Source organism: Varanus komodoensis, unplaced genomic scaffold, assembly GCF_004798865.1.
Source record: "Varanus komodoensis strain SLA01 unplaced genomic scaffold, ASM479886v1 scaffold54, whole genome shotgun sequence".
NCBI lineage: Eukaryota > Metazoa > Chordata > Lepidosauria > Squamata > Varanidae > Varanus > Varanus komodoensis.
In genome coordinates, this window is record NW_025336142.1 from 4,880,285 (window position 1) to 4,901,585 (window position 21,301).

A 21,301-nucleotide genomic window follows, 5' to 3' on the forward strand; every position below is an offset into this window, starting at 1 on the left:
ACCCCAAGCTCTCCCAGCCAGCGACCGGAGCTCCCCAGCAGCTTTCTGCAGATCCACCTCAGCTCCTCCTGCACCGGACACATAGTGGACTCCTTTGCCAAAACGGTCCCGGCCAATGTGCCCCTCATGGGGACTCCAAAGAAGAGCTTCACTGGGAACCCACAGGTGTGGTTGGACTGTGCCTCTGCCCGAGCACAGTGAAAAGCCCGCTTTTGCTTTGGGAGGTATTTCAGGTCTCACTTGTGTGTGGGTTGTTGCTCCCAAATGGGAGATGCAGGCAACTGATTTGGGTTGTGGAGTTTCAGTATTTAAAAAAAAAGTTGGGAGAGACTATGAGTGGGAGAGGATGCAGTGTTGCAACAGATGCTTATAGGGAGGGGATGCTTACCTGATTGGGGGGGGGGCGGGTATCTACATTATTCCAGCAAGTATATTGTTATACCAAGGGGGCGGCAGAGGATGAGGTGGCTGGATGCAGTCCCTGGGGCAGTGGGTGTGGGCTTGAGTGGACTCCAAGGGATGGTGGAGGGCAGGAAGACCTGGAGGAATGTTGTTCATGGGGTCGTGATGGGCTGGGCACGACTTTGCGACTAAACAACAAAAATATTGTTATACTATGATATTCATTGTATTATATATTACAGTAATAGTATATATTATTGTATAGTATTTGTTGTTATAAATTATTCTAGCAGCAATAGGATAAGATTATGTTATGGCTGGATTCATGGTTTGCCAATGGCAAGCGAAATTGTTCTTTGCCCTTGTCTGACAGGTGCTCAGGGTGCAACAAGGGACAAGCACATCTGATAGACCTTCGCCCACATCCAGACGTGTCCAGAGGGAGCACTACTGTGTCCCTCAGTGAGCAAAGGTGCACCCGGTGGTGGGCAGCAGATGCGGCAGCCATGCAAGTTTTTCTATCTGGCCCCCCTTGCTAGAGCAGCCATCCCTGGTACAGCATGGAAAGCCATGGCTGCAAAGCAAAAGCCTGCCATGTGAGATTAAGGGGGTGTACAATGCGGCTGTGGAAGCCTCAGGAAGCAAGTGGAGAATCTGCCCATGGCTAGCTTTTTTGGCCAAAGGAAGATCTTATAAAATATGCCATAGCTACTCGCTGCAACTCCTGTGTAAACACCCATACATTTCCCTTTATTTATTTTTTAAGAATTTTTTCCAACAAAGAACCACAGTGGCTTACATAAGCCTCTTACTTCTTCCCAGTTTACCCTCACAATAAGCCTGTGAGATAGGTTAGGGTTTGAACTGATGGATTTCTGCATTACCGTGGCTGAACAATGGATTATATGCCCAATTTCTGATGCAATGGTTTCAAAAGAGGACTGAGACATCTGAAAAGTGCTGTGAAATCGGGCATTGTTCCAAGCATCCACATCTCGAATTGATGTCCATGCAGTTTTGATGCATAGGAATGGCCAGAGACAGACAGCAGAGGCCGGTAGCGTTATGACTGAAAGTTAGAATGCAGGGCAAGGGGTGGAGAGGGAGACTCTACTGTGGCCTGGAAACCATTTTCCTGGGGGGCGGGGTTAATAAACTGACTCGGTTCTGCTAGAGGTTCCTGTAAAGAAGCAGGTACCACTTCTGCAAACTCCGAATTACTGTTGTGTCAGTGTGGACTGCCAGTGGAGTAGGACTCTGAGCAAAGGAACAATCAAAGCCAGTGAGACTGAAGAAACCCAATCAAATGTTTTTGATCACCCGAGCAGGGATTGTAATTCAAGCTCCCCCACTACCCACACTGCTGGCACCATTCCCCAAATATGCCACATCAGATGGAAAGCACACCTTTATGCCTATGACGTTACATGTGTTGGCTCTGGTTGGTAATCCTAACCTCTCCGTGACTGTACCTCCCTGGTAGGGTAGAAATGAATGTGAATGCCCTGGGCATTCTATGGGTGCACATGGCCCCAAGTACCTCTGTTTGGGGCCACGTGTACTCATATACTCATAGAATGCCTGGGGTACAACAGTGCCGCATTTTGCTGTCATGTTTGGAAGTGCACCTGGCAAAGCGACTCTCTATTAACTTTGATTTAGATGTAAACTGAAGAGGAACAAGCAACATCTTCTGCATGGGGGTGGGGGGAGACAGGTGGGAGGATCAGCACGGAGGAGTAAGGGAGCTGACAAGCACCAGCCCCTCCTCCATTTGGATTGTCCCTTCCCAACCAGGTGCGTGTCTACGAACGCAGTTGGCGAGATGTGCTCCACAGACGCTGCAGAGGTGCCAGCTCTGCTTCTTCTCCCTCTTCCAGCCATGCGGGTTGTTGCTGCTCTATGCCAGAGTGCAGCGTGACCGATGGGTCTGCTGCAGGGTGCAGGTGAGCAAGGGACATAGTCATACAGAGGAGGCAGGCCAGGAGGGCTGGAGAGGAAGAAGCTGCTGTGCTGCCATGAGGAGTACGGCGTGAACGGAGCTCGCCCCCGGTGGCCTTGCACTACACCACTGTGGCCACGTATCAAAGCGCATCCATGGTTCAGTGCAGCTTCACTTAATCAAAGGAACAGGTGCCGGGGGACCAGATAATCAGCAGCCAAGCCCTTCCTTTGACGTTTCTGCTCACTCGTTTCCATGAAAAGGTTAGAGGTCCTCCTCTGCCACTGGGCAAGACCACTGTGGCTGCACCCGCTGGGTTCCATGTTTGTGACGGATACGAGCCGTCACACAGTTCTTAGCTATTAAAGAAAAGGATAATTTAAACAATCATACCATTTGGGGCAAAATTCAATTGCTCCAAATTAAGTGGACAGGCTAAGCATGCACGGAGAAGACAAAACTCAATGCACAATGTCATGCAATGACATTTCGCATGTTGGTTGATCTTGTTTTGGATTTTAAATCTATATGTTTGATATGTTCTTGTAATCTGCTTGAGGGGTCCGTCTCAGGGTGAAGAGAAGAACAAAATTATACTTATTTGTCATGAATGAGACTTGCTAAAGCAATGCCATTAACAACACAGGTGGAAAACAATACTTTTTCTCACAAGTCATGGCTTCTCTCCACTTACAGACAGCCCTTAATCAACAAACAGAGACACAAGCACACATTCGCCTAGACTGGATATGAACTCTATCCAACACCCGCGCGGGTAACACTGACATAAGGCAGGGCCTCTCAGCAGGCGTTCCTTTACCTGTTCAGTCTCAAATACGTATTATCAGCTGTCAGCCGTATCCTCTTTCCTTCATTTTAGGATTAACGGGCCAGTCTTTACAGGAAAGAATAAATGGGTGCAAATCTGACATCAGAAACGGCAATGTTGATAGGGCCATCTTATGCACCACTACTGGGAATTAAGTTCCAAGGATTTCAGTCTAAGAAATCAATACCCAGAGGGGTAACGGTAGAAGCAGAAAGACTAAGGGCTAGATCCAGAATCAGTCACAGCTTGAAACTAAGGGCAAACTAAGGGCTGGGTCCAGAATCAGTCACTGCTTGGAATCCCTAGTTTTCTGTGGGCTTACTGTAAACATGATATCTATGGCTCCATTCCCATGCCTGTTAAGGCAGAAAAAGTCTTGCAACACACAACTGGCTGCACTGTCTAACATTAACAGGGATGAGCACTAGGACTGGTTTCAGATCAACAGTCCGACGACAACGTATCTTGATTCTTTTTTATGAGACTTTGTTAAACACAATCCATCTTACGTGCAAGATGCTAACATTTCATGGCAATGGTTGAGTATTTAGCAGAATAGAAATAGAATAGAAAGCTTATTATCTTATTACCATGGATGTTAATTCCTTATATAGCTTTGTTTCTGATAAAGGAAAATGACTATTGATTTAGATCTGAGGTATTCTAAATATAAAATCTGAAAAATAGATTTGATGATCCATCAAATTATAAATTAGGTGAACAAATATATATTGAGAATTATTGGAAGCCTACTAATATGAGCAGTGTATTACATACACTGGCAATCATTCTGTATGCCTAACTATTTTTAAGATCGAGGCAGAGCAGCATATATTCAAATACATGTAATTAACACCAGGATAGATACTGAGATATACAACTGAAAGAAGTTTTCCTTTGACAGTAATTGGAAAAGGTACAAAGATTGGGCTGAGATAGTCATTTCATGCGAGATGTTGAAGGATAAGAAGTTGATTCATATGTTTTTTTTTTCTTTTTGTGTCTGTGGGATATAATAGTATGTCTTTTCTATTACAAGTCCTCAAGGTTAAGACTCTTTGGGTTGGATCCAGCCATGCTTAGATTATAGCTATTGAAATTAATGAAACTTAAGTGGAGTAATTTGTATCCTATGCTTATATGAGCAACACTTTCCTTGTTGCACAGGCCAGCTACAACAGAATATGCATGTCAACCTCTTACAGGTACTACAATGCCTTTTCTTCACTCAAAAACTTGTGAAAGTCTCTCTCACCCTCCCAGAACACCACCGACCATCCCTTAACAAAAGCCTCCAGAGGGAAATTGTTGGACTAGGACTAATCGGAAAGTTTAATCCCGTCTGTTTCACCCTGAACTGAGACAAGGGGTCCCAGTCTTAGTGCAGGTGCTAATTAAGGTAACAAGACCAGGATGATTGTGTTATCCCCGCTTAATGCTGCTGTGAACCATTGACTGCTTATATTAGCAGTGCACCTGTTTGCCAGCTGAGGGTAAGATTTCACTCATCTGATGAAGTGCGGTCCGTAAAAGCTTATGCCACGATAAATCTGTTATTTTTAAGGTACCATTAGACTCTATATTTGCTGCACAATTTCTTGGAAAATAAAGTCTTCTCCATCTAGCAAGGAAGCCTGTCAGTACCTGTGACAATGCACTATAGCAATAAATACAAAAATTACAAGTATGTTGTTTTCTTTGCTAAAAGGAAGGAAATAGGAACAAATTGAGACTGGGTGATTCTAGATAAATATCCTGATGTGGCAGCTCCCTACTTATTTATTTAAAGCTTCTCTATACCATCCTCTTACCAAGTGCCTCAGGATGATCTTATAATAAAATGAAGTAAATAAAATGAAATAAATAAATAAAATCAAGGAAAGCAAAGCCAAGCCCTGCATCATCTTCTATAAACTCCTAGAAAGAACACTTCCAGTCCTGAAGGGTGAAGAATTCCTCACATGAGAACTAATACTACTGCTCGTGACTTCAAAAGCCCGCCTAGCAAAAGACTCCAGACTAGGACTAATCTCTATACAGTAAAAGAGGCAGATCAGTCAGAGAACCCTCCAGTCCGCAATAATCAAGCCATTGTATATTTCATTGTGACACTGCTTTGCTGTACATAGGCAGAATTTCAGTCTCCTTCTATTACACAGCGTGATGGATACATAACCGTCTCCTTCATGATAATGCCAAATGCATTTTTAAGAGCAGCGTATCCTAGGAACACATGTTTGCTACTGAGCTGGTAAGCGCACTGAGCAAATCCACCTTACATATTGTCTTCAAGGTGCAAAGAACTGCTACATCCAAATGGAATGACTGCCATGCAAACTAATTCGGGACTAGGAAACTACACTTTTCAAAACAACGCAATGAAATCTCTCTCTCCCTCCCTCCCTCCCTCCCTCCCTCCCTCCCTCTCTCTCTCTCTCTCTCTCGGCATGGTTAGCTCTGTTCTGTAGTTCTCTGTCATGCCATCCCAACCATGGAGTGTGGTTTCCAGACAGACTTGCCCGGTTTCTAGATTGTTCTTTTTCTGCCACCAATTTTCTTCCTTTTCTGGGAAGGGGTGGGGGCAGGTTAACATTCTGCCCTTCAGTCTATCTGAAACCTATAAATATTTGCATTGCTGCTAGGTTTTACTCTTTTTTTTTCTATTTTATGCTGTAGTTTTAAAATGTCATCGCATATCTTACATTGCATTTTGGGGTTCAAAGTGCGTGTACTAATCAGAGCTTGGCTATTAGTAACACAGAAATGTAGTAAGTAAATTATATTTATAAATCTATATATATTATACAATGCCCTGCAGATGTATTCATGCCACCCTGCTCACAATTTTGTTCCAATTTTGTTCTGTTAACCCTGAATGGAAAGGGATTTAATTGGCACGGTGACCACTTGATGTGCCTAAGACACTTAACTCGGTCAAGGTGCAAAATATTTTTACCTGGGCACAAAAATTACGTGAACAAAAGCTTAATTGGCTTCATAATTATCCACCCCTTGGCTATCGCATGCCGCATGGGTCTGGCACAGCCACTCTCTCCAGAAGTCATACACTTTAAGTAAATGGGTGGAGTCCACGTGTGTATAATTCCAGTGCCAATTTGAAGTTTGTAGAAAGGCATGAGGAAGTTACAGCATAGAAGTAGAAAATGCTTCTCTAGCCTTGAGTGACCTCAACTGAGCTTTAAGCCTTACTGCAAAACTCTGCTCCTTGGCCTCTGAACCCCACTCCCATGATGAAGCGAGCAGTGGCAGGATCACTTGTGGGGATGCCTGTGAAACTAGTTGGGATTGAGGGCAAGAAGGAAGGAGTCCAATGCAGAACAGTTCTAGTGGAAAACCGGTTTCCATCTGCAAAGAACTGAGAGTGGGGCAAAAGTTCACATTCCAGGAGGACGCCTTCCAGACACCCAGATCAAGCACTGGTATACAAAAAGGAAGCAGGATGTTTTAGAATGGCCTGGTCAAAGCCCACACCTCAGTCCATGTGAGAATCTGACAGCTGCTGTTCATCAAAGGTTCCCATCCACCCTTGCTGGAGCAGTTCAGTCAGAAAGGTCAAGTACTGCAGGTTGCAGATGTGCAAAGATGGCAAGAGACTTATTCACAAAGACTCACAGATTTAATTGCCTTCCAAGGTGCTTCTACCAAGTATTGCCTCAAGGGAGTGAAAGAGACAGCTTGTTTCTGCTTGCTTTTGTGCCACAACAAAAAAAAAAAAAAACTTTGCACCTTCACAGTCTGGAGCATCAAAACTTCATTTGTATAATGCCTATTAATAGTTTATAAGACTAGATGTTACCTATAGGTGGTATATTATCACATTGAGGAAGCTGTCATTCCTTGAACAAATTCACTTCTCTAAATAAAACTCTTATATTATTGCACTTCCTCACATTAGTAACACAGAGGCAAAACCTTGAAGTCCTTTCTCACAGACAGGATACTGGGTTGAACACAGTCACTCCCTGAAGTCAGACGCTTAGCTCCTTGAGACACAAACTGCCTAGCAAGTTTACGAGCTTCTCCTGCATGCTTCTTTCAAGTCAGTTTCTTGAGGACCAGGATGCAGCTCAAACGGCTTTGGCCACCTCTGGAGTCTTTGTCTTTGCACAGTCTGACTCGCACAGTCTGCCTCCAGTTATCTCAGCTAGTCTTCGGCTCCTTCCTCCTTTAGCTGCAGCCTCTGCTGACTTCATGGTTCCAACTGAACCCTGTCGGCCGGGAACTGGTTCTGTTTGCCATACAGTTTTAGTCTGGACCCCTGAGGATATTCTTGAGCCACAGAATGTTTGCAGTGAAATGAGCTAAACCTGCCATTTTGCACTGTTCTCCCTAATACACATAACATTGATCCTTTTACTTTTTAGTTTTTACATCTTCCGTGTGACTGCTTGCTGATTGCCACAGATGAACATTTGTGATCCTTTTTCACTGAAACTCTTTTAACACAAAATGTTCTTTGTCCTAATTAAGGATGGAGATAACTAAAACTGGGGGGAGAGGGAAAATAAGCTGGCATAACGAGGCCCACTTGATTGTTCACTGGATAAAAAAAGAGAAGCAGGGTTAACTCAGCAGAGTATAATTTGCTGTGTCCTGTTTTCAGTCAGTGCCTCGCAGACAGAAAGCAGCTCAACTGGAAGCAGGGTGTAAGCCTGGAGACTGATTAGTTAGGAAGCTATTGCTAAAGGCGGTAAAAGAGCACAATCTGTCCCGCGAGCTCCCTCACACAGCAGTTTCCTCTGCCCTGAGAGACTCCACTGGAAATCCCTTAATGCACTATGCCCTTCATTTATTTTTGCTACTGGACATTTGAGAGCATTTAAGAATGCTACTTTCTGAACGCTTGCCTTATGATGGATCACACTGAATATATTTTTATTCCCCCCCTCTGGTTACAGGCAGTCCAAGAGTACCATCTACAGTACAGTGTGTGAAACCAGATGTTTCACCTGGTATCTTAACAGTCTGATTAACCAGGACTGATTAACCAACTTATGCTTTAAGATGATGCCACTTAAGAGCTCTTTATGCTAGCTATAAATATTTGAAGTGCCCAAGGCACACGACTCAGTCAAAACCTATATAATTAGCTCTGAATTTCAATGGAACAAATAGTATTCTGCTGACTAACACTGCTCTTATTTACGTTTTCTTTGCCGCATACATTAAAAATGCATTGTTTACCAAACAGTTAAAAGTGGATGGTATTAATTCAAAGTACTGCTTGCGTTCTCTTCATTTAAGTGCATCTAGCTAAACAATGCCACCAAGGCAACGATAATTATTTGGTCAAGCAGTTCCACTATAAGAAGGTCTAGGGGGTGCTTATACCATACATCATCTGACTCCTTTAACATTAACGCCAGTTCAAATATTAGCATCCCTGTGTACTTAGGGTAGTATTTCATTCTGACTGGACAGAAAGTGTTGCAGCCGGCATTCACCAATTTTCACAGGCGAGGCTTGTCCAGTCCAGGGCCTAGCAATGGATAACTGGCACCCCCTAGCGTTGGAACACGTGGAAGAGCCTTTGGGATGCTTCAGCAGGTGGGGGCCCTCCTGTCCAGAGACTAGGGGTCTGCAAAGGGACTAGGGGAGCAAACGACAAGGTCTAGCCGCTTTGCTCTAGTATCGTTGGGTCTGGTGTCCCTGCCCAAGAATTGCTTTATTTTTTTCCAAGTGTGTTTGTAAAATACTGGGATAAAAATAGGACTGCCATTCTCCCGCACTTAAAATTATTGTTGAACTTCCTCCCAGCCCTGGAAGAGATTGTTCCTTAAGTAGACATGTGACTTGTTGAATCTGTTAAATCCCAAAAAGTTTGCAAATCATAGGTGTGCTGTTCTGGAGGAAAACCTTTCAGTGAGGCTTGAGGTAACATACAGCCTCATTAGGCTGCCTTTCTGTTTCTTAGTCAACTCCATTTAACCTGTTTACTGGTGGCTTTGTAGGAGTACATGCCTGCAGCCACTTGCCTCCGTATGAATGCTAAAAGATCCCTTCTTGGATTTGCTGAGAAATGGATAAATACATGGCGTGAGTTCCATAGTATCTGGCTTCGCTGCTGCCCACTGGCTAAAGGGAGTGATGTGGCCAGGGGTCCTAACATAGGTGACCCACTTTCTGCCTTCCAGGAAGCGTGTGAAGCTAGTTTGATCCTCCAGTCAAATACTGCCTGAATTAACCGACAGTGGTTTCATACAGGAAAGTTTCCCAGCTCTGGCCGGACATTTCAGTCAGTCAGTCAGTCATAGCTTTTATATCCCACCCTTCACTGTGTCTCAGGGTGGCGATACAATAAAATACAATAAAGTTCAGCATCAAAACACACAGTAAATAAAAGCCAATCCTAAAACAGCATTAACATTTTAAATAACGGGAAATAAAAAGGGTTCTCCGGCATGTGCTCTATTAGTGAGCTGTGGCTCTTTCCTCAGAGCAACCAAAATAGCCTTGTTATACTGACATTCCTTGGGTCGGCAGGGGAGTAACTCAGCCACAGTTGGTGTGCACATTTCAGAAGCTTTGCAGCAAAAGACCTACCCCCGCAAAAAAAGGGCCCCCAGGACATGGGTCTACTTAGCATTCAACCCAGTAAGGCCCTCTGCCCCTTTTTACTTTTGCCCAAATGAGAGAATGGCAACGGCTCATTCATATGGGAAGAGAGACGCATGAAGGATTCCATGCCGCCACTGCACTATATGGGCATGGTCAGCCATCTGCTCTGCCCTGACCCTGTTTGCAGAATACTGCTGATCATGTTTGGAAAAATGCTTCACAGCCTGCCTATGTCGACCATGTCAAGAGGCAGTGGCGGACGCCCACACTAGGATGCACACCTTAACATGGTCAGCAGGCTTGAGAGTGGTGGAGAAGCCGAGAGCGATGCTGTCAGGAGCCAGGAGCAGCCGCGGTGGCTGGAAGTGGCACTAGTGGAAAACCTTTCACAGGCAACCTAATTCTGGTTGGCATTGCACAGAAGGCAACGGTCCACCACTTCCAAACCTCCTTCCCTTCGAAACCCTGTGAGGAAGCAAGTGATGGTGCCACAAGACGGGCCCCCCAGGTCAAAAGGCACTCAGTGAGTTACTGGGAAAGAGCAAAGGACGTGTATGAATTGTGGTGTACTAATAACACAACGTGATCAAAGCCGAGAGGGAGTCCAGTGGTTGATACGCACAAAAGTGAAAGGAAAGTCCGGTGTTGAGCAACGCATACAACTGCTGAAAGACAATTCCTATAGCAACATGAAAACAAGAACCCTAGATGGATGGCAGAAGAAACATTCACGGTTGCAAAGGACATTGAAGAAGCAAATACAAAAGGTGAAAGAAATAGAATTAGAATCCTGAATGCAACTTTTCCATGACTTGCACATTTGGACAAAAGTATTACAATGACCAGTACAAAGAAATACAAGAGAGCAACAAAGCAGGAAGAACAAGAGACCTCTTCCTGACGATCCAAGAAATCAAGAGAAATTCATACCTAGACTGGGAATGCTGAAAAGATAAACAAGGGAACTAATATTTGACCAGGATAGAATAAAGAGAATGGGGAAAGAATATACAGAAGAACTGTACAGAAGAGATAAAAAGAAGACACTTCTTCGAGGTGAAATCATACAAAGAAAAGCCTGCAATATTAGAAAGTGAAGTGAAAGCTGCTATGAAAGCAAAGAATAAAACACCTGGAGTACATGGGAGATCGGTAGAACAGTTCCAAGCTGCAGGAAATGAATCAGCTCATGTCCTAACGAGAATATGCCAACCAACATGGACGACAGGACAATGGCCAACAGGAGGGACAAGTGCAGCGGATGTTTGGCTGGGGCTCAGATTCACTGGAGATCCGCTTTCCCCAGCCAGGGAAAACCCACGCATGGCAAGGCTGCCGAGACACGAGCTGGAGGGGTGCTCTGCCACCTTGTCCCTTGCCTGGGAACCAGCCTGGGAACCATGTGCAGACTCCTCCTACCTGCAGAAAGCCTACCTGCACTGAAGCAACCCCGGATGGGGAACATGCCTGAAGAGTACTCCTCCGGCTCATGCTATGACCTGGGTAGTTCCTCTTGCACTCCTCCGCTGAGGAAGAGAGGTGTCCAACAATGTACTTTCTTGCTCTTGCCTGGCACACTACAGGGAATCAGAAGACCTGAGCAAGCTAAGCTGCTTTAGGAGAGCTCCTGTCCTGAAAGCCCCCCTGAAATATTTTAAATTAGATTAAGGAAAATATGATTCTTTGCCCTAGTACCCTACACAAGGCAGGCAAGGGGCCTTTCCCGAGGCCCCATGGACTGGACTGGCCAGCCAACTGGGCCAGCTTTTGCCCAATGGCTGGAAGCTCTCCATCCCTGACATACAGAACTCCTGTAAAAAGGTGTCTGACGGTGCTTTAATTCTCATAGGTAAAAGAATCACAGTCCGGGAAGTTCGTGAAATGCACTCATGCTGGTTTTTCTTTATGGTTCAAGTAAACACTACGTTGAATAAAAGCTCCTGACCAGGATTATGGGTAGATCAAAAAAAGAGAAAAGTTATTTCTATACATGAGCAGCTTAATGAATTCACAGTTACAAGCTGGAGTAAGGGACAGAAGCTATCAAACATCACCCAGGATAACTAAATAGAATATCCATTTACAAGGTACAGCAAAGGCAGAAGAAAGACAGAATAATGCTGCCATTATTATTATTATTATTATTATTATTATTATTATTATTATTATTATTATTATTATTAAACTTGGGAGTTCTCAGTGGTTGTCACTGGCTTACCATTCTTAGATACATATCCTGGACAAGATACACTAGTATTTAAGCCACAGAACAAACCATGGAGAGCTTGCACGAGATCACTCAGCATAAAATAACTTAGACATGCATGACTTAAAGTAGTGCAATGAACTGTACTACCTGGGCACATTAGTTGCCTTCAATGGATGATGTATCCTGTATTTTCAGATCACTGGGACTGTGTCATCTGTACCATTCTAACCCTATCCAGTATCTACCCATATTCCCCTATGGCTTTTGTGAAATTACTCAGAGAAGAGAAAGAAATTATTATTCAATTATGAAGCAGTACTTCTCTCCAGTTTATGAGTTAAGCAAATCTGCTGCTTTAATTCATAAACTTGCACGTTTCATTTCAAGAGCCAAGGCCATACTTTGCTAATTTCCTGGATTAAGTAAACTGACATGCATAATTCCTCAGATTGCAGAGACAGTGAAAATGCAGGCCGGATAGGTAAAGACAGAAAAATATCTAACTGTGCAAATGTTAAGCAAGAGTTATATTTAACATTAGTCCTATACTTTATTGCACTATTCCAGATAGATAGGTACACGAGGAGTATCCTGGCCTCTCACGGAAGTATAAATCAATAGGAATCAGAAGTAAGAACATGTGATTTATGAATTACCATGGTTACACGCTTTCAAAACAGGTCTCTCAGAGGTTGGGCTGAGATTCTGTGGCACATCTGTAAGAAAGAAAGAAGCAGCAGCAGCAAATAAACAATCTGTCTTCTATTAGCATTCGCACAGAAGAATATTGCCAAAGGGACCTTTTCCAGATTAAATATCTGGAAGAAAACTTGCACTTTGTACATTTTACAAGCTATCATGTAATATTGTTGCTCCAAGATTAACACGCGTCCCTAGAAGAGTCATATCAGAAATAATCAAACTTTTACTCAGGTCCTACTTGGGGAGACAGAGATATTGCAGACAAAGCCTAGAACTGTGGAGCAGAGTGAAAGAACTTTAGCCTAGAGAATAATGCTTCATTTTTTTGATTCGCAAGACAGGTCTGAATGTCCTTTTTGAGGGCGGAGGCTTATCTCAGCCCAAGCCCTTGGTTAAGGGGAGAAAGGACTGCTGTGGTGAGAAGGCCTGCTTCAGCTATGGGCATTAAAATAATGGGTATTTTAAAGGACTCTGGTCATGCTGTATATTCCAGTATAAAGGAATTAAATCTGTTATCCCAGGAACAAGTGAAGTATGGGACAGAGGGGTGATAATTAGTCCCCAACCTGTCATCTACGCACACAGAGCAAAAGTTATGGGTGTGGAATGGGGGAAGGAGGCGAAGCCTTTCTGAGAGCAGGCAACATTCTGGTGGCAGTGGCCAACAGAGACGCCTTGCTATTTCTATAGGTGTCCTTCCCAGCTTTAGCTATAAAGGCAGAGTAACTTTCCATACAGACGGAGTATTTTCAGTATGTGTTGCAAATCTGCTACTCTCTAGGACGTCCCAGGAAAGGGAAAATTGCTTTTGGATTCCATTATTTCTGCCTGCAATGATTTCAGAGTGCCACATCCACATGGCATACAGAATTCTCGTCTGTTGCCGGGCTGATCCGTGGTTTAGTGGGATGTGCTGAACGAGCCATGGACCATTCCTCTGCAGACTGTTTCCTGTGCAGAGTGGGAAGGCCAGCTTTTCTTTCCCAACACAAGCCAAAGCCATAAGCCCCTGAAATGTGCCTCAAGGAACTTCTCTGAAATGAAATTCGGCCTTCGGGCTGAAAGAGGCTTGCCATTCTGACAAAGTGTTATGTAAGCCTTTCTCAAACTGCTATGCAACTGGGAATGAGTGAACAAGAAGCAGGGAACTGGTGGAAAGCATGGACAAATGTAGAGTCCTTCAGTGGGTGACAATGAATGTTGTAATCCTTGTGTGCAAGGGTCATTTCAGTTTATGCTTTAAGACAAGGTGCGCCATACAGCACCGTTCATTTAAAAAGTATATTGTATTTGCTGTAAAATAAATTCTTTTCTTCCCACTTCTTGTGTACTACTTCTCTGGTCACCCTGAATCCTTCCTTATCCGCTGCATGTCTGAACGGCCTCTGGTCATCCTTTGTTGCATCTTTTTATCATCGGAACATTTGAAGAACCTCATTTTCACAGGCTGCACTATATTCAGCACACTGATTAGTAAAATATGATACTATGCCAAAGTGTCAACTCGGCTGCATTTTTCTTTGCAAGGAAATGATTAACAGGACTAACACCACTTGGAAAAAGTTCTGGCCTGTGGTATTGCATCAGGGAGTGTGCTCTTTAAAAAAACAACAGTCCTGTGGCATAACTGCATGGAAACTAGCAAGGAAAAAAGGTATTTACCTTTAAATCTCGTGGCCCGTTTTCTTCGGTCTCGGAACGCAGCGCCTGACTGCAAGGCCTCCAATAAGCTATCCATCACCCCTGTCTCATCACCCTCTGTAAAAAGAGATGGAGGGAATTCCTTCAGCATTCAGGGTTACCATAGCAATGCCAGAGGATTTACAAGGATTGAGGAAAGACTGTAGCAATAAAATGCTGGCAATTCCAAATTCAGACAAGCCTTTAATTTACTCATAAATCAGATCTCCAAAAAGTCAGCCCTGTTAAGTGTTCATACTGCGTCCACTAAAGCAGACCAAAGTCCATTTGATTCACTTCATACCACTGCATCCCTAAAACGAGGCAGAGCCGCAACTTTAAACGTAATGCAACGCCATTCATATGCTCCGACATTCCTCTGAACCCAGAATGAAGCCACCGATCTTCATAAGCCCCACTTCCCTTACAGAAGCTGGCTGTTTTGTACAGCACCATTCCCTAAGACGAAATTTATTATTTCCATGATGCCTATTAGCTCTACAGATACTGCTGGCCTGAATAAATCATGAAAATTGCATGCCATCATTGAGCCTTTGAGTACCCACTTACTGAAGGACGTCACTCATTATACTTGGATCCTCTACACTCTTTCAAAATCATGCAACACTGCACTGGAAAAGGACTCTTAGGCTTGAAACAATCCACTTTCCCCCTGGAAGAACACAGTGTGATTTTATAACACTACCTGAATAATCTCGAGAGCTACTTATTGTAATTATGCACATACACTGCCCTCTTGACAATAATTTTCCAATTATAACTGGAGTTAGTTTTTTCTTAATGTGCATGCATACATTTACTCTGACATCTATAAGCTAATCTTACCTAAAGATTTTCTTGGACTACATATTACAGCGGTATGACTGGCAATTCTTAGTGCTGGATTCACTTTGAGGAACTGGTTTGAGAATATTTGGGATGAAGCCTTAACCGAGTGTTTAAGAGCCCCTCCATATTTTGGGGGAGGCAGGAAATCACATTAAAAGCCTGGTATCCTTTTATCAGGTGTATGAACATCTAGACCACTCAGAGCAGGCTGATTCAGGGTCTCTTGGAAGACCCTGAATCAAAGTATTAAGGTGCACGTGGAGGAAGCAGACAATGCAACGGACAAGGATGAGATTCAGCAACCCGAATGGATACAATGTGACGGGCTGAACTTGCAATCTGCAGTACTTTTCTGGTTTTACTGTTTGCCAATATATGAAATTGAGTTAAAAGCCAGAAAATACATATGCATGCATTAGTATCAAATAATTGGAGAAACCCTGATGTTTGCTGTAGTTCTCATGGTTAACCTTGAAGATTTTGATAAAATGGCAGTTTATAAGCAAAAATATGTTGTTATTGTTACCATTATCACTGGTTTGAGTGTTAAGTTTATAACAATGCACTTCTCAGATGAAAAGAAAATTGAATTGTTTTCTAAGCCAACTAATGAAATACCAAATGTCTCTTAAAGAACTTTGTTATATGCTAACTGAAACTTCTACATATCCCTGTACTTGTACAGAAAAACATCAAAGAAGTTCTTCAGCACACCAGGATTTTTTTTTATTAAACTGAAATTTTATCATGCTCATCATACAGCACAACCTAAATGGTGCTTGTTTGTAAGACAGAAGATTTGCCATTCTGAACACAGTACTTAAAACGGTGAAATGTGTATGGCAGAAGCCACATGCAACTTCAAATCAGTGCGACTAAAATGGCAGATGTGGATTAAAATCTTTTCCTCTGCTCACATCACGCCTCTAAAACCAAGAAAAAGCAACACAGAAAGTAAAATAATCCTGATTGTCTCCGACTCCCTCCATCTATTTAGTTTGTTCCTTTATATTTAATAGGAATATATTTAACGGAAACCATTTCTGCTTGATAGTGGCATCTTTATGATGGAACATGATCCCACAGTGCTAAGTTCATGCACAGTCTGGACCAAATATGCCAGCCACATAAAATGCTACTGACATCCATCACCTACTTCATACAGAATACAAACTTCTCCAGTTGATCATCCCTGAGCTGTGTTAAAAGCTGAGCATCACATAACCAAGAAGTGGTTCTGAAACTCAAAAAGGAAACAGCTTCTGAGTCTTCTGCAACCTTCCGAGGCACCTGAACAATCCATAAGAATACCAAGAACCTTGGGAACTCATGACCCAGAGCCACTGCTGGCGAGTATATTGTTTCTTTCAAAACTGCAAAAGCTGCAAGACGAGCGCTTCACTAAAGAGCTGAAAAGAAGGAACAGGAGGCCATTTAAATCAAGGAAAGAGAAAACATTTTGGATTCTCCCCTTTGTGACTGAAGCTGGAACTTTTCCTGAAATCTTCACATTTTAAAATTTGTTCATTTAATTTTGTTTTTAAAAGCCTTTTAAATAAATCAGATGTGCAACTGCAAATTATTTTGTGTGGTTTGCATTTTCCTGAGTCCATGAAGTTTATGTGATTGATCAGTTCTGCTTTTAAGAGTCCAGTGAATGAACACCTGCTTTGTGTTACTCTCTAGAAAAACCAAGTTGTTCTCCACATTACCTGTTTTCATTTCAAGCAATTGCTTTTTCTTTTGCTGTCTTTCTAATTTTTCTTTTTCCGCCTTTTCTTTTGCTATTTGAGCACGTCTTTGCTTTTCTTCTGCTTCTTTTTTTCTCATATTATCCTTTACTGCTTGCTAACGAAAAGTTACATCAACATAAAACAAGTCAGTATACATAAACAGTATGCATAACCATACAAACATTTTTACCATAAGGAAATATCATCATTCTTTTGTTGTTAAAATTACTGTGTTGCTAAGGTTAGTTGCAAGTGCTGCCAAGATCTTGTCTGCTCACTGGAGGAGTCAGGGAAGTTTCTCCCCTCGTGTTAATTAAGCTTAACAGTCTATCAACAAAGCACGGGAACCATACAGGACGATTTCATCTTTTTGTCAGAGCAGCCTTGATAGATCATTTACACTTCGAAACTACTTCAGTTTCATCTTTTACAACAGGTATGTACAGATGCAGTTACTAACTCTTGATTCTCATTTTTCTAAACCCTTTTTTAGAAGTTTAAGGGATTCATTTGCTGCACAAATCATTCTACAATTAACTGACACCAGCCGGTAATAAGATAGACCTTCCTTTGAGAGTAAACCAAGTATGACTTGTTATGGGTGGGCAACTTTGCAGACCAAACTCCTCATCTCTGTGTTTGGTCCCCATCTCTCTCCTCTTCTCCCACACTGGCATATACATGAAAAGTTTCAGTTTTTTCCATTTTGGGGTTGTGTTATCCTCTTTTTTACTTGGGCACACAACACTGTATTGATGCATAAAAAGGGAGTCTGCCTGCAAGACTGCAAAATGATGAACACTCAGCTCTGAATGTCCAAAATAGAGGGAATGATTTAAACCCATACTAGCAGCTGCTGTTTCAGCTCCATTAATTTCTCATTTGAAAGAATGACCCATCTTGTATGTTAACTTGTCCCTATACACAATCTAGTCACTGAAGAATATTCTTATCTTTCCTCTTCAGGAGGTACAAAAAGCACTGATACTCCTGCAAAGTTTAACATTTTACTGTTATATATGTTTACCATGAACATCGATCTGAAGTTGTTCAAGTCAGTCAGAAATTCTTCCACCGAGACCTTCTTCAAATCGATGGCATAAAATTCCATCACGTTCCGATAGAGTTTTTCCATATTCTCATGCATCCTGGCAAGTTTCTGAAACTGGTCCTTTGCTTGAACAACAAAGGTGTATTAGGCGTGTTAAGGTTACAAGGTGAGAGCATGAGACTGGTTAAAGGTCCAGGTTCAGAACCAGGGCAGAGTCATCGAAAGGGGAAAAACCATTGATTTGAGAGCAGCACTTTGAGCCACCCACAGACACCAATCCACCAGCAAGACCAGGCTGAAGTGCCCACAGAGCTATTTCATCCCAGTGCAGGTGAACGGAATGAATCTTACATTCACTTACATTCACATAGCCTTGCTGTGAAATGGCTATGTGCCCCTCACCAAGAACCCTCGAGGAGTCAAGAGCCTTGGCAAGGTGTGAGTATTTCACCTTTTCCAGCCAATTATCAGCAGGGGTGGGGATTATTCTCGATACATATCCCAAGATTGTGCTGAGGGTTTTTGTATAAAAAGAATAGCAGGACATTAATAAATACAAAAACCGCCTTTCCACAGTGCCAGTTCACCAACTGAAGTCGGGTGGATTCTGCAACGTATGTCAGCTAACAGGCTAGTGCAACAAGCATCCACCAAGCTACTCAATGTGCTAATCCTCTGCAAGGTCTTTATTTATTTATTCATTCATTTTTTTATTTATATGCCACCCACTAATCCATATGGATTCTCTAGGTGGCTGACCATTTACTGACTGTTCTTTCCAAATAAACTTTCCTTCCTGTCACAGCTGCTGTACTAAACCAAATACTACAACAGCAGTGCACATATTTCCTAGTACATAAGTTTTATTGGACTTGAATGATGTGTGTATTCCAAGCTAAAGACCAAATTCAACCAGCATTTCAGGTTAATGCAATTGGAGCGACACAGAGACACCCCCATCCTGCATGTTTGTGTGTATAAAAGCCATATTATCTACTGGAATCTTCCATTGACATTAGGAATATTGTTCAATATTTTTTCAGGGCTTAAAATTAATAGTTGAAAAACATGTTAATAAAGTTTTCCAGGGAAAATAATTCAGAATCTTTGAGGGCACAGAAAAGTCCTACCACTTGCAACATTCCCCAAACTTCATCACGGACATCTTTTTCTGTGTGTTGGCAATGTATATAAAAAAATAAATTAATAAATCTATAACTTTCCTAAAGTACCAACAGAAACATACGCCATACACCATAATGGGAAGTTACCTTTCTGATGACAGTTTCATACTGAAATTTGATTTCACATCAATGGATCTTCTCACCAAGCTAATACTACCTTACAGATAAAGATCTATACAAATCTCTTTAAAGTTAAACTCACGGTTAAATACACTACTGTGATTAATGAAGCAAAATTACAGATTAGGTTTGGTTGTATAGTTTTAGAATGCTTTATTTCCAAATCTGTCACTTTATTAAGACACTAAGACAACATTCCCCCTGCTATTCTGAAAAAGTAATGAAGTGCAGCATAAATTTTATTAACCTGCTCATAAAATAAATATTCAGCTTCTTAAAAATATAGATTTGTGGTCCTCTGTAATATATCTGTAAATGGGTATAAGAAAATACTGACAAAATTAAATAATTATCAAAAAGCATGTGTCAAGCTAGTATATCTGTATATCATTTGAATAAACAAACACCCTTTTGGGTGTTTAGCAAATAAGAGCTCAGTGCTTTGATAAAAGCATATCCATATTATAAACCGAATACTTAAGCTCCAATACTGCTAAAGCTTCCAATCTTCATTTACCTGGTTTGAACATTTATAAGATCACTGAAATAATTCTAAATGGCTTTCTCTGTAATGTTTGCATAGATTTTTGTTCTAGAAATGATTTCTCTGGAATGTCTATGCACAACAAACAAAGCCACATATTAAACGAATTTAATTGCTTGAAAGTAAAGTGCACAGCTACAACAGACGACCAACTAGGACGATCCAGTGAAGGAAAAGATTCACCAGATTATGTATTCTAATAATACTTAGGCTCACTGTCTGTGGGCATATCTGATTCTGAAAAGAAATAGGAATACAAATCAATCAATCAATTAGATAGCTTGTGCTGTTTAGTGACAAGATAACAGCTCAGGTGCCTCTGGAAGCTAACTGCATGCAGAATGAAAAGAAAAGAAAAGAAGCTTCTGTCTCAACTTCCCTGTCTTGCCTGCTTTTTATTAACAACCATGCCTTTCAAGACATGGGCATCATTCAGCTTCTGCCACAACAAAAGGAGCCAGGACAGGCCCCAGCTTCTTTCTGCTGTGCAGAATTATCTAACCCTTACATCAAAACTCCTTTGGTTTGTAATTTGTCCTAGATTTAGTTTTCCTGGAAGTGAGTTTCTTTAATTAGCAAGCTCAGTCATTACCAGAAACTGCATGTAACTCCACTGTTCCTCAATTATTCCCTGCCTATAGGGAGAGTTAACAGGAGTCAGCTAACTATTCCTTGTTAACAGTGTTTAAAGATCAAACCATCTGTTTAAGTGTCACATGTGGGTTTGGCTAAAATAGTGAAATATTTCTGTGAAGTTCCAATAATGGGAACATGGCCATTTTATAACCGAGACCTTGCCATCTTATAAACAAGAGAAATGCCTGTGAGAACCTGTAGATTGTACCTATTATGTATTTCTATAATAACTAGTGTCTCAAAAGGTATTTTTACACACTGTGCTTATTATAGTCCTTCAATATGAGGATATATTAGAATCCTTCAATATGAGGATTGAGCAAGCAAGGAAAGACACTGGTTTTTGAATGCGACAGACCAACTATTTACAGCCACAAGTTCAATAAGAAACACTTGCAAACTAAAATGCAGAAATGCTACACAAGTGCCAGTAAACCTTGACAACTGCCACTGTAGAAATTTTAACCTTCAACGCGGCATGAATCACTTTTAGGCAGAATTGTTTTAAAATGTGAATGCATTTATTTCCTGCAAACAATGTACTGAACAAAAGTAATATGTGTGGAAATATGTTCTTTGGCCTCAAATAGCCAACGACAATCAATCCCTCTTGGAAGAGGTCATACAAACCTTGTTAGTAACAAGGGAGGCAAGCTAAACTGGAATGTGAACCATATCATTTTAGAGTGGAGGTAGACTTGTTCTTTCTGCTTATTATTAGACCTTCCTGTAGCCCAACAAAAACACTTCATCCTATCTGCTGGCATGTGAGTAATGCGGTACTTTCTTCCTTCATGCTCCTAATACTTGTTCTTACCAAACTACAAAGCAAATAAAAAAC

The 21,301-nt window shown here is 41.9% G+C and overlaps 1 protein-coding gene across 1 annotated transcript in view; it reads right to left on the minus strand.

Moving 5' to 3' along the window:
* The window catches only part of DIAPH3 (diaphanous related formin 3), a 91,856-nt gene that overhangs the window by 47,667 nt on the left and 22,888 nt on the right, over positions 1-21,301 (minus strand). The window contains exons 19-22 of the mRNA XM_044448240.1: positions 17,953-18,117; positions 16,905-17,040; positions 14,326-14,421; positions 12,618-12,677 (exon numbers count right to left, since the gene is read on the minus strand). Coding sequence (XP_044304175.1) covers positions 12,618-12,677; positions 14,326-14,421; positions 16,905-17,040; positions 17,953-18,117 — 457 coding nt within the window. The remainder of the gene's footprint in view (positions 1-12,617; positions 12,678-14,325; positions 14,422-16,904; positions 17,041-17,952; positions 18,118-21,301) is intronic.